At 40.0% G+C, this 13,355-nt stretch overlaps 4 protein-coding genes across 4 annotated transcripts; 3 read left to right on the forward strand and 1 right to left on the reverse strand.

Moving 5' to 3' along the window:
* The first annotated feature begins 155 nt into the window (after positions 1–155).
* Positions 156–5,289, forward strand: LOC130686849 (3'-5' RNA helicase YTHDC2-like). The gene is made up of 13 exons (XM_057510015.2): positions 156–464; positions 531–627; positions 694–872; positions 929–1,258; positions 1,336–1,802; positions 1,865–2,611; positions 2,673–2,948; positions 3,016–3,136; positions 3,197–3,357; positions 3,418–3,768; positions 3,849–4,034; positions 4,096–4,365; positions 4,422–5,289. The coding sequence occupies exons 1-13, from the start codon at positions 335–337 to the stop codon at positions 4,917–4,919; spliced, it is 3,813 nt and encodes a 1,270-aa protein (XP_057365998.1). The 5' UTR covers positions 156–334; the 3' UTR covers positions 4,920–5,289.
* Positions 5,290–5,435: 146 nt separating this feature from the next.
* Positions 5,436–8,118, reverse strand: LOC130686868 (uncharacterized). The gene is made up of 6 exons (XM_057510036.2): positions 7,867–8,118; positions 7,105–7,277; positions 6,358–6,620; positions 5,973–6,122; positions 5,776–5,907; positions 5,436–5,697 (listed from the first exon to the last, which is right to left on the reverse strand). Exons 3-6 carry the CDS (start codon positions 6,505–6,507, stop codon positions 5,608–5,610), a joined length of 522 nt encoding a protein of 173 aa, XP_057366019.1. The 5' UTR covers positions 6,508–6,620; positions 7,105–7,277; positions 7,867–8,118; the 3' UTR covers positions 5,436–5,607.
* On the forward strand, positions 8,078–9,654 carry LOC130686866 (uncharacterized). The gene is made up of 6 exons (XM_057510033.2): positions 8,078–8,309; positions 8,396–8,500; positions 8,582–8,723; positions 8,802–9,040; positions 9,132–9,264; positions 9,334–9,654. Exons 1-6 carry the CDS (start codon positions 8,174–8,176, stop codon positions 9,464–9,466), a joined length of 888 nt encoding a protein of 295 aa, XP_057366016.1. The 5' UTR covers positions 8,078–8,173; the 3' UTR covers positions 9,467–9,654.
* Positions 9,655–9,861: 207 nt separating this feature from the next.
* Positions 9,862–11,786, forward strand: LOC130686859 (charged multivesicular body protein 7-like). The gene is made up of 5 exons (XM_057510026.2): positions 9,862–10,295; positions 10,371–10,551; positions 10,617–11,036; positions 11,102–11,221; positions 11,300–11,786. The coding sequence occupies exons 1-5, from the start codon at positions 10,021–10,023 to the stop codon at positions 11,624–11,626; spliced, it is 1,323 nt and encodes a 440-aa protein (XP_057366009.1). The 5' UTR covers positions 9,862–10,020; the 3' UTR covers positions 11,627–11,786.
* The last annotated feature ends 1,569 nt before the right edge of the window (positions 11,787–13,355 follow it).

Consider the following 13,355-nt stretch of genomic DNA (forward strand, 5'->3'; position numbering starts at 1 on the left):
CTTAGCGTCCTGCCCCCTGCCCCCTTTCTTCAATTTTGCAATCGACCTTGATGCAATTTGGAGAAAGCTATTGGAGGATGAAGTGGCTCGTGGGGGTAACCATAGAAACACATTTTTTTCTTCTTTTTTTTTTTTCTTCTTTCCGCCTTTGTCTCGTGGCTTCGAAAGCAGCACGTGCATGCATCATTCGCGTGCTCATTCTCATGCGGCCCAGGTCAATTTCGAGAGCATATTGCTAGAAGATATTCGTTATTTAACGAATACTAATCGATACTATCACGAAAAAGAGGGAAAGAAATTTGTTTTCAAAATAAAGTGTTGGTAAACAGTAAAAATGGAAAAGTATAATCCATCTCTTGCTGTTGCAAAAGTAGATGTGGTAAATGAGCGAATCGACCAACACATGTGCCAGTTTTTCCACACTGAGGTTTTGAAAAAGCTCAGCCAAGATAGTCAAACAGAAGGTAAAATTCATTTTGTACACATAATAAAGTATTAGCCTGTTAACATTGTTGTTTTTAAACCATTAGAAATGCTTTTGCCATCTGCACTTAACAATCTCAAGGAGCAAAAGGCTTTCATTTTTCAACTTTCTGATGGGATGGGCATGAATATTAAATCTTCCAGGTATTTCATTCGTCATACAATGGAATTAGTAGTTGTTTTCTTACATCTTTTGTAATTAATTTGAAGGAATGCAAATATTCTGTTAACGAAGAAGCCAGATGCTGTTAGAAGTCAGTTTAATTTTCTGCAGCTTGCCCATGCCTCAACACTACTTCTTGCTGAAGATGTGAAAAATGTCTGTCTTGAAAATGAGAATCCTCAAGGAGCACGGTATGACAAGAACCATAAAGGAAAACCCTCTGATTGTAAGTGTTTAATTTACATACAGATCAATAGTTGCTACAAGTAATCTTCTTTATAGATTTTTTACCTGTTAATATGAACAGAAGTGCTGGTCGTTTAAATATTTCCGATAATCCACCTTACATACCGCTCTTTGGCGAGAGCGCTGCCTTTGTACATCACCGCCGAAGTCTACCCATTTTCCCATATCGTCAAGAGATTCTGCGGCAATTAGAGCACCAACAAGTAGTTGTCATTGCTGGTGACATAGGCTGTGGCAAAACAACTCAAGTTCCACAGTACATCCTAGAAAACGCCTACGAAAAATCAGTCCCTTGCCGTATTGTCAGCATTCAGCCACGCCGTCTCTCTGTCCATGCTGCACTTGATCGTGTCATAGTAGAACGAGGTATGTATAAGCAAAACATTCACCGAAGGCGTTGTGTTCTTATGTTCTTTTCTCTACACGTGCTTAATATTTACCAGGTGTAACCGGAGACAGATTGGTGGGACATCAGACACGACTTGAATCAAAAGGCACGGCAAATTGCCCCCTAATATTTTGCACGACTGGAGTGTTTCTTCGTTCACTTATTGAAAGTGATTGTTGTCTTAAGGGGATAACGCACGTTATAATAGATCAGGTTCATGAGCGTGATCGATTCACTGACCTCCTGTTAGGTGTATTTCGCCTAAGGTTGTCTCAGTACCCTGATTTGCGACTTATCCTTCTATCAGCAAACATGGCGCCCCACGCACTGGCAAACTATTTTCACCAGGAAAAGATAATCAAGATTCCAGTCCCTTCTCATCCGGTATCAGAACTGTTTCTGGAAGACATTCTCACCTGCACAAAATTTTTGTCGAAGCAAAGGATCCTAGTTGGGGCTGGTAGAGTGCAAGATGAATTGACCATGGGTCCAGCGACCGCTTTTGATGAACTTATCACTGAGGTCTGCACTTACTGTGATTTCATTCCGTTACCTTGACCAAACTTTTTATTATTTCATTTTAGGCATGGTTCAATGGATCTGATTTGATTTTTTTGCACATTTTGAAACTCGTACGAGACGGTGTCATGCCCATCGACTACCAGCACTCCCAGACGGGCATCACACTGCTCATGGCAAGCGCAAATCATGGAAAACTAGATATTGTCAAAATGGCTATCTCCTTGGGGGCCAATCCTACCCTTCAAGTCAAAGGCATGACACCTTACGATTTAGCCAACGAGTTTGCCCGCCCAGAAGTGGCTGATTTGCTTTTGTCATACAGCCAAGTCTTCGCCAACGAAGTGGGCAACAACATAAACATGCAGGAGCCTTCATCTTTGAATCAAAATTCTCCTGATGATGTTCTGAAGAGCTTTTACGCAAAGTACAGCCAAGACCACGCCAACTTGGATCTTATCGTTGAAGTGCTCAACTTCGTTTTGGGCTACTCCCAACCTGGAGCTGTTCTTGTTTTATTGCCAGCGTACAGTGAGGTGGTAGAACTGAGAGACATGATTATTGCTAGCACTTCATCGCTTAAAAACAAGTTGGAAGTGCACACCTTACATGGACACTTACCGCCAACAGATTTCAAGAAAATATTCTTGCCTACTGCAGCATGCAAACGCAAAGTCATATTGGCAACAAACATTGCCGAGACCAGTATTAGCTTTGACGATGTAATTTGTGTTATTGATTCGGGACTTTTCCGTGACAGGGAGAACGATGTAGTGTTCACCAATCCCAAAAAGACCCAATGGATATCAAAGGTAGCCACATTTGAATATTCTTTATTTCTGTTAGTTAGCAATACCAATTTGAATCTTTTAGGCTTCTGCAGCACAGCGTGTCATGCACGTCCGTAATGGTGGAATTGTCTTTCACCTGTATCCACGTTCGACATTGGATGGCCTGCAAGAGTATCCAGTGCCAGAAATAACCCGCGATTCTCTGATTGACGTATGTCTCTTTGCCCGTTTGGTTATTCCTGAAGATACGCGGCTGCCTCAGTTCTTTTGCAGTCTGCCCGATGGTCCTCCCACTACTGCTGTCCATCAGGCTATAGGAATTCTCGAGTCGATCGATGCTTTTGATACCCAAAGCAAGGTAGATTAAGTTGTACGCGAATCACAGATTCATCTTAATTCAAAAAATGTTGATTTCTCTTTCGCAGGTCACTGATGTTGGCCTGCACCTGATTGACTTGTCAGTAGAGCCTAGACTGGGGAAAATGTTGCTTGTAGCTGTTGGACTCAGGTGCCTCGATCCAGTGCTAACGATTATCTGTTGCTTAGGTAATAGTATATAGTTATGATACCATTACGGGTTCTTGAATAACGTTTATGTATTATTAGCCAGAGATGATCCGTTCATAACACCCGCTTCCCCCGACGAACGCAAGATAGCGATCATGCGGAGGTATGACCTGGCACCCGATTTTCTGAGCGATCATCTGGCATTACTGAGAGCTTATCACCTATGGGAGAAGGCTAATGATGAAGGCCGTAAGCGCCAGGTAAATTAAAAAGGGAAATTTAATTTCACGTAAACTAATCGCTGTAGCAATCCGTTTCAGGTTTGTCAAGAAAATTATCTTTCTGTCGCGAATATCGAGCTGATCTTTCTGCTGCGGGTCCTTCTAGTCGGCGAACTGCGTGCTAGTGGATACATTCGTGGTCGGGGCTGCGCTGATATACGCAACCTCAATATTCATTCGGAAAGTTGGACGGCCATTAAGGCGGCACTGACTTCGGGTCTATATCCCAACCTAGCGCGTTATTCGCCGGTAGATGGCGGAATCATAACCCAAAACGAAACACGATCGCAGTTTCATTTTACTTCCACGCTTCTGGTACAAGAAGGTCGAAATAATGGCTTGGGCTTTATCGCAGCTCCTTCAATAGAAAGCCTCCAACCTGCCAATCCGGTTTGTGTACTGAATTTTATTTTTGTTTTGTATGATTGATCTCAAAATTGATTCCACGTAATTTTACATGGTAATCTCAGTTGGCCCAGAAACTTTCATCAAAACTAGCTGCGTCCGCCTTGGCCAGCCCATGGGTAATCTTCGAAGATCAGCAAAGAGCTGGGCAGTTCACCGTACTTCGTTGTTGCAGTGTAATTACACCCATCACAGCCCTTCTTTTCGCCGGACATCTGGGTTCCCCTATTCACACTGTGCAGCTCAATCAGGTGATTCCCCCATTTTAATCAGTATACTATCATAAATTCATGTTTTTTTATCTCTTTTAAGAACGACTATCAGGAGATACTCAATAATTTGGGAGAAAGCGACGAGGACTCAGATGACATAGATGAGGATGAAATGCGGAAAATTTGTCAAGATTTGAATTTTCAACACATCACCGAGGATATCCTTGGCCTCAGTAGGGTCACGAAGAACAACAGAGTACTAGCAAGACCGCGGAAACATTTTGTCATACTGAAAATCGATGAATTTATTGGATTCTTCGTTGACGCTTATGTGGCGCAGCTTATCATGCAGATCCGAAAAAAATTCCAGGTAGTTTCATTTTATTGCTTTTTGAATTTTCATAATTTGCCACTTTGTATTCCAAGACCATTCTGGTAAAATGTATACGAGAACCAGGAAGAAATTGCACCATCGGAGAAGACAGCGTGCTGCGTACTGTGCTAAGCTTGCTCTCGTCGGAAGAAATGGCTATGCGCCTTCCTCAGCCATCTGGGGTTGGCCGACGGCCCACCAACGTCTCTGCCGATTCCATGCTGGTTACTCCAGAGCTCAGACCAGAGGATTTGTATCCCATCAGGCGATACGTGACTTACACACCGCCGCCTAAGGGCTATTCCTACGAAACCAAAGAATGCAACAAAAGCAACATGGTGCCATCTGTTAATTCAGCTGCTTCTAGAAACCGGGCTCAGCCAAACCGACTAAACAAAACTGATTTTCGGGATATGTTCCCGAATTCTACATCTGTACAAAGCATGAATTTGAGCTATCAAGGGGTATCCAACGTTCTACCAAACGTCACGCCCGTTGGCGGTCGCCCTATCTGCAAGTCTTATAGTTATAGCTTCTCTGACGACCACTAAATATGTTCATGTTTACGTCCCCTCATAGATCCGTTTTCCCGTTCGAAACCAAATCTTGTCAAGATTTGCGGTTGTCCTCTGCCATCTTCGATGTTTATTTTACCTCTTTGCATTTTTTTTTTCTAGGGTTCAAAGTTGATGTTCCAACTTTATTGAAACTGCGCTACCCAGGTTCCGGTTTTATCGCATTTGTCCTACGTTTAAGTATCCAGTTTCCTTCGTGTCCAAATGCCCGATGTAGTACTGTAGGAAAATGGTATGTTCTTTTTTTTTATTATTATTATATTTAAGGCGTTGCTAGGAATCTAGTAAAGTTATTTGCCATTTGTTCCGTCATTGTTTTCCTGCCCCTCCAGCGATCTATGGAGCCCATCCCTGTTAACCTGCTATAGCATGCTCTTGTCCCCGATAATCTTCCTTCCTTTCATTGTCGCTAGTTTCAACATTTTACTTTTTGACTGGCGATTTTGAATAATCAAGAAATAAATATGTTTTTTTTTCTAAGCCTGGTTCTTATAGGTTCCTGCATGCACCAACAAATATGGCTTTTTAAAAATCACATCGAAACAATCCATCCAATTGCGGAAATGTTAAAACAAAATTTAGAACAACAATCGATACAATTGTTCATGTTATCAAAATATTTAAAAAAGTTTTATACAGGTGTTGCCGTAATCATCCAAAGCATTCAACGGGGGCAGTCAAACTTAGAGGATGATAGCGGACTAGGAAATCCGTTGGAGGAGTAGGAGCTTCCATCGCGAGAAATAAGTGCCCTCTAAAGAAACAAACAAAATGGTCATCTGTGTAATTCACAACGTTTTACGAATTATGTTAAAGAATATTGAAATCTTACTGAGCGCGCCTTTCTAAGTCCCCAATTTTCTTCTTGCAGCTTGAAAATCAACTGTTTGGCTACGTCCTTCTCCCGGTTGGCCAGCAATCTGTTCTGTCGCTCTACAGCCAAGTCTGCTTCAATGACTTTCATCTATAGATGGTCAATTTCCATGTTAGTGCTTAGGAGAAAGTTTTCGTAATCGCAATTTTTAGTACTTGCATAGCCATGTCCTCCAAATTTTGCCGTAAAACGTTTCGCTCTTTCTCACTCTCCTCGTTAGACTCCTTCAGCATTTGCATTAATAATCGGACGTGTTCGGTTTGTTCTTTGTTTTGACGAATCCATCGGGTCAATGTCAACAGCATCTGTTTATAGCGATTACGAAAGATAAGAATCATCGACGAAATCGAAGCCTTTTCTGTTTAGCCGGAATTCCCCGTTTTATAGTGATACGTAGATGCGAAAGCTAACAATGTCTTTAATTTAATTAGTTTATCTAATTTAACATCAAGCTAATCCCGTTATTCAAATTTTTATCAAAATTTTTCATTTCATTGTAGGGTTTAGTATGTAACTGATAATTCACGAAACTTTGCCTACATTATTCATGGCTTGTCGCATGCGTATGTTATCTTCCATTAGGATTCCCAGCGATTGGTGCTGAACAGCGGAGCAGCAACTAGGAACCGGGGAAGTCACCTCTGCGCCGCCACTGGGCGTCAAACCCAACTCTTCCTCGCTTTTCGACATTAACGAATCGAGAATTCCTTCCTTCTCTACCTTCAGCTGCGTCAAACACAAACCGACGCCACATCAGTCTTTGTGGCAGCTTGTGCAATGGCGAGCCTTGTGTCTGACGGTTCCTAGAAATTTAATTTCAAACAAGGCCACGTAAGTGTCAGTCACGTTACTTATTCAACAATACTAATTCTGAATCCTTTCACATATTTCTCAGAATTCAACTCGCATTGACTAGGTGATTACCAATCGTGGCGAAAGGCTTTTTATGGGTGTACCTACGTATATGCGCATTCCGCTACGGAAGCTAATAGAAATGTCATTCTAAAAGAAACAAGAAATGCAGTGTCATTGAGTTCGAGACCCAGATTCATTCGTAAATCGGTGAACTTTCTCTCCTTTATCGTTCTATATTTATTTATTACTGTTTTCTTTTTGGGTCTCCACTACGTCGCTGACGATGTCGAAATTTTAAATCGCACAAGTTATTATGCGACCATAAAATCAACTAATTGCAAAGAAAAAAAAAAATCAACAGCGTATTTTTCATTCGATTAGCCGTGTGCGCATAGCAAAAGAATTTAGAAAAAGAAGAAAAAGTGTAGAAACCTGCAATAATTTAAATCCTTGGCGATTCGTAGTACACAGTTGCCTGAAGAAGACGTTCTAGCGGATTTGGATACAGTATTCTACCACTAGAAAATGGGAATAATCCAGTGATTGCAGCGTTAAAAACGGGGTGTGTTACAAGGGCCGACCCATCCACGACTGGTGAACAGTTTCTATGAAAAGCAACACATAATACAAGAAACATTCTCTATACTATCGCCATCTGCAGGCTAAAGTTCAAAGCTTCCCATTGTAAGATCGTCATGCACGCTTTACTAAACAGGTATACAAATCGAGCCCAATCTTAATTTGTGAATCGGTAAAAATTAAAATGGTTTAATCTTTAGTTTCAATTTTAAATTCTAACATTTTTGCTGCCACGGTGCCAACAGTGAAAATGAAATGGTATCGTAAACAGTTTGAATCGAACGGATAATATAAGAACATTCTTTATGCATGAGCGCACTTGGCCCTTAGCACTTACGGCAGTTCTGCCAAAGGGAAATTCCCGTGTCCCTTTCCTTTATGTTCAATCATTTTTCAGGGGAATACCATAAGGAAGGAAACTCAAGGTCGATTGACCCATTTGGTATTGCAAAAGTTTGTGTAATATTTTTTGGGGTCGTGTGCGATTTAATTGAAATAATTATTACTGTCCTTACTTGCCACTCCGAATCAAAAAATAATTTCCACCTTTCGCCCGGAGCACGTAAATTTATTCCATTAACGAACGGGATTTCCGCTTCACGCTTTTTTACTTACTTTATTTACTATACTTGATTGTCATTTTCCCCGTTGATTCTATCCAATCATTGCTTGTCGTTTGCCCGATTTCATTCCCTCTGATGGAAGAGGCATTTTTCCTTACGCCTCACGGATTTTAATCTTACCGCCTGCTATCATAATTGATAAGATATGGGACGTACTCGGGCCGAATTATGACTGTTTGAAAGTATGTTGGTGCAGTCGAGTCTTATCCGTGAACAAGCCTTGGGCGTTCTCGGGCATCTGTACATATAGTTAGACACAATTTGTTTTCTCTAAAAATTAATACGAATAGGGTTTCAAAATGGGAATTCTAGTTAAGAATAAATTTTTTCTTAAAAAAGGTATGTTCATATTCGCAGGCGTGTTCAGTGCCATTGGTATAGTATTCAACAGTGTGGCGATGGGAACTGATTACTGGATCGTCTCTAAAGGCAGCCGTAAGAATTCTGTTGTGCCATTTTAAAATTTGTACAAGCTATTAAAAATGTCTTCTTCTTTATTTTCAATGGGATTGGGTCGACAGTCTCATCTTCTGAAACCAACATAACAATTAATTATGGACTTTTTAATGGTCGAAAAACAACGGAAGGACAACTGGATCTTGCCCCAGTTCCCTATAGTTTGACAGGTTTCGAAATCTTCAGTATTCTTACCTTATCGGGTGACATTCAGTGTTTAGTGTGATTTAACTAAACGGTAATCTTTCTAGTTTTCTGCCCTGGTGGCGAAGGTGTTTGTCTAGTAAGCTGTGGAACGACAGATGTGGAACAAAAACAGGAATTTGATTATCTGAGGTTCGGCAAAACGGAATACACATGCAAGAGAGCTACGACAGCGTTGAAAACAAGCAGGTTTGACTGTGTTTGGGGCCACTTCTTCAACGACACATATTTAGATTAACATGAGGTCTAAGCTTTCCTGTTCACTAGATCCCGTCTTGTGCAACTGACAAGCGATATTTCTGTTAAAGAAGCAGCTCGCTCGGAACCTGTAAGAGGAAACGATCAATTCATGGACTACGGACTGTGGGTCACCACCCTGATATTCTTATCACTCATGCTTGCCTTCCAAGTAATTTCAGCCGGCTTATGCTTCTTTAACGCAGTAACCGTCCCCATCGAGATGTTGATAGGGCCAATGGGCATTTATTTGGCCAACGGCGTTGTAGGTAATGGTTTGTCTCGTCAAAAGTGTTTTGAGAGTTCACCGGTTGTACGGATGTTGAAGCTTACTTTTCTTTTTGTTTTGATTGCTTTCAGGTTTGACTGGGTTGATCACGTTGTCGCTATGGGGAGACCTATTTTCCTCGAAACTTTCGTCGGAATTGGCTATCCAGGAGACAATATTAGATGTCTATCGCATGAGCTCATCTAATCTTGGTTATTCCTATTGGTCCGTAAATTTTTTCCGTCTTTTGACGGGAATTGCGATAAACATTCGTTTTTTTATACTGTTTTACAGGTTTGTACTTTGCTCTCTGATATTTGCTATCGCTTCTTCCGTCTGCATTCGGTTCCGCAACTCGCTGAGGAAGTTCAGCAACCAGAACGTCGTCGGTGTTGAAAGCTCAACTCCCGGCGGCATGTTGTATTAAATAGTTGTGCAATTCTTATTGCACCGCTTTGAACTTTCTCATCACCGTCTGAGTGAAAGTTGGTTGTTTGCGTTAAGAGGTCAGTAAATATGCCTTTTCTTCAAGGTCTTTGGTTCTTGGAATAAAATGACTTTGTTAAAAATGATAATAATAAACAACGACATGCATTTCTAAAATAAGAAGGAAAACTGTTACCATAACAATCATTCAATTAGCCTAGAGGTTTTAAGCGTTTTGTCTCTTTGGACTTAAGCCGAAAGTTTCTGCTTTCTTAACTAGATGGCGGTAAGGTGCCTTTGTTATCAATGTGATTTTTCTGCTACACATTGCACGCAAAAGTGAAATTCTGTGGTAGGTTAACAGAATTTTCTGAAGTTTGCATCAGTAAAATTGAAACTTTTTAAGTAAGGAGAAGATCGATAATGCAAATTCAAATGTTATGATTTTATTTGATCGCATGAAATAACAAAAGTCTGTTTTTTTCGATACGTGCAAATCCTTCAGTTGAAAGTCATATTCTTCACATTTCGTTCAATTTTACACGTCTTTGAGAAATGGGGTCGCCAGATTCCTCACCGTCGAGAGCTTTCAAATTACCAGATTGCTGGAAAGATGATGTTCGCATGACTGCTCTTTTTGCCCTACCCAGAAATGAGTCACTCAACCCACATGATTGGGCCGGAAAGTACAAGTTTTGGAAAGAGTTGATCATGGAATGGGCTACTTTAAATGAAAAGCTTACATTTGATGTTGAAGACTTGAAAAAAGTGTTTGGCAGAAAGGGAAAATATCCTGCCTCATTAAACAGAGTTCTGGATGAAATGAAAAAGTAGGTAACTGTTTGTAAAATCAAGGCTTCGAATTTTGTCTGAACATCTTTACTATTTTTTTTTTTTTTTTGTAGAAATGGTGATATTGTCATCAAGGATCAACATTCTTATCAGACAGATCAGTATTCATCGTGGACAAAATGGGGGATGAGCCTCATTACGTCATCTGTTGCATGGTCGTGGAACAAGGTTATGAGTTCCCTTACCGAAACTGAGGAAACTATCCCAAAATATGTGGTTCCTAGTGTTCTAAAGGTGAAATATATTTTATGTGAAAAATTCAAAATATTAACAATAATTTATACTTATTTCTGAAACAGAACAAGTGTGAAAATATTCTCCAGCTACCTATAGCTTCATCAGAAGAAATAGTGGAAGTTGAAGAACTTACAGATTTACATCCTGAAGTATTTGGCAATGATGAAGAAACCCAGTTGATCTTGAATCATCTCCAAAATTTGGGTAAAGTAGCCATCGAGGCCTCTTCGGACCAAATCATGATAAAATTTATCGTTCCAACGATAAAAACAAAGCAATCGCAACTAAACAATTCCGGCTGGAGCATATCTCCTGCTAAACAGAAGGAAAAAACTATTGAGATAAGTGAAGTTGATCGCAGTCTTGCTACTCTTAAACGTACAGAAAAGTTGCTCAACGACGAAATTGAAAGTATGGAAACGGAAATGAAGACACTAGAACAGACGGCGCGTGCACGGCTGAAAGAGGGTTCCCGTGGAGCTGTAAGAAAAATTTTAAATTGTAAGATATATCTATATTATAAATTTTGTTCCCCGTCGTTATCCAGGCTAAAGCTGCACTGCATCGCCGCAAACAATTACAAGCTGTCTTTGAAAAACGCAGTCAAGCACTGTCAAATATCCAGACTATGAAACTTCAACTAGGTCAAACAAAAACGGATTCTAAGGTAAAATTAATTTTGTTAGCTTTGTTGTCAAAGCATAGCTGTAATGTTAGTATAACTATAATTTGTATCTTTCGTCAGGTTATGGAAGCCTACAAAATTGGCCTTTCGGCGTTGAAGAACTCGTTTGGTGATCCTTCAATGAACGAAGAAAACATTCAAGACACACTTTTCGAGCTGGAAACTGTCTTGGAACAACACCGGGACATAGAAAATATCATGTCTCAGAGTCTTGTCCAAGAAGAAAACGAATCCGATCTAGAAGAGGAACTTAAAAACATTATAGCTGAAGCTGATGCCCAACCTGCTCTTGAAGAGGACCTCGCCCTACCGTCCGTTCCGTCTGAGAGCCCAACCAAAGAGGCAACTCCAGCTCAAGCTGTACGATCCGTCCTCGCCCCGTCATAATTAAAATTTGTGAATTGAAACGGATTGATATTTTTTTCTGTGGAAAGAGGAGAGGGGGAACGAGTTGAGGTTGTTCGTCTAACCTCTGGGTTGCAAAGATGTGTGGAAAGGCAGTGAGTTATGAATAAACTTACTCGCGGTGTTTGCGAAGTTCCAAGTAGTGCAACTGTACAACGCATTTTAAAAATAAAGCAAAATGCTGTGCCACGAGTGGCGCAAGCGTTCCAGAGGCCATGCAGTGGACATTGTTTTGTAGCTATCGTGGCTGTAAAATAGAAGCTTGATGGCTTTCATGGAGAAAAGATGACTTGCGTTAGATTGGGACACGACTGCGGACTTGAAAAATTTTCAACTAATAACTCGACATATTCCCTGTCTGAAGAATACACGTTTGTGTTGCTGATAGCAAAATCATTGCCCCCTCGTGGACATAACAGTAAAATGGAACGTCGTATTTTTATCTTGTAGCGACACCCGACAATCAACATTAACATCCTTTGCTATTTAGATTTGAAAAGCTAGTTTCCAATATTAGAGCTATCCCATTTAGTATAATAGCAAAATTGCTTGGGAGGATTACAGCCTCATTAGTGAGAAATAGTAGACGGAGAGAGGTTGTTCACAAATTTCAGCTTCAAGAGGCTTGCGTGACCGATGACAATTAAAAAATATGAAATTGACAAAAAAGTATGGCTTATTTCGGCATCCTAATTTTAAGCCCGACTTTTTCGCGAAAAAAGTCGGGGTAAAAATAATTCCTAAATTGTAGATCCCAAATAAAAGTAAATTTAGTTTTTGACACGTTAAATTTTGAAGCCAACTAATATATTTATATATCTATGGCAACCCGTTTTACCAGAAAAAATGCCCCGTTTTCGAAAAACACGGAACCGAAGAACTCTAATGTGTCACGCTAGCGCTGTAGAATCTCTTACTCCTCAGAATTCAATAAAAAGCACACTTTAGGCTCAAAATCGAATGCTGAAATTTGAAAAAATAGGAAAGCCTTCCTACTTACGGCTAAATAAAAATAAGCCCCGGGGAATCCCCTAATTTTCCCGTCAAGTATGCCCCAAAAAAATAATTCACTTGGAATTTGATGAAAATAACACGTTATACTCTAAATTTAACGTTGATTTCGGAAAACATATTATTCTTTTTCTCGTCACATTAACCGTTGCTGAAATAAACGAAAAAAATGACCGTGGGAATTTTACCTCCAAAACTTGCAAAAACTGACCCTCACTGGAATTGGTTAAAAATCACAGGATATACCCAAAATTGAATGCTGATTCCGAGAAAATTGTTACTTTTTTCATAAAACCAACTCTTAATCATCATCATTCATAAAAAAAAAAAAAAATTTCGCCAAAAAAAAAAAAATCACTTTTCTCTTTTTTTCCGACACGTAGCCATCTACCGCTCAGACTCGTTATTAATGGCGTAGGCAATTTCAGTCCATTGGATGCCATTCGCAGTTAGTTCAGTAACGTGGATGGAGAATAACGCTTGGATGGAGGAACAATTGAAAAATGGATAAGATAATACAACAAAAGGATGGTAAGTATAAACATTATTATATTGGTTTTCAATTATTAATTATTGTTTATTAGATCAAATTATGAAGCTGCAGGCCCAATTATTGGAACAACACAAAATATTAGATAACAGCAAAGCTAAGGATGGTAAGGCCTAATACGTAATGATTCTATTTATTTGCTTTTATTCA

Source organism: Daphnia carinata, chromosome 2, assembly GCF_022539665.2.
Source record: "Daphnia carinata strain CSIRO-1 chromosome 2, CSIRO_AGI_Dcar_HiC_V3, whole genome shotgun sequence".
Classification (NCBI taxonomy): Eukaryota; Metazoa; Arthropoda; class Branchiopoda; order Diplostraca; family Daphniidae; genus Daphnia; species Daphnia carinata.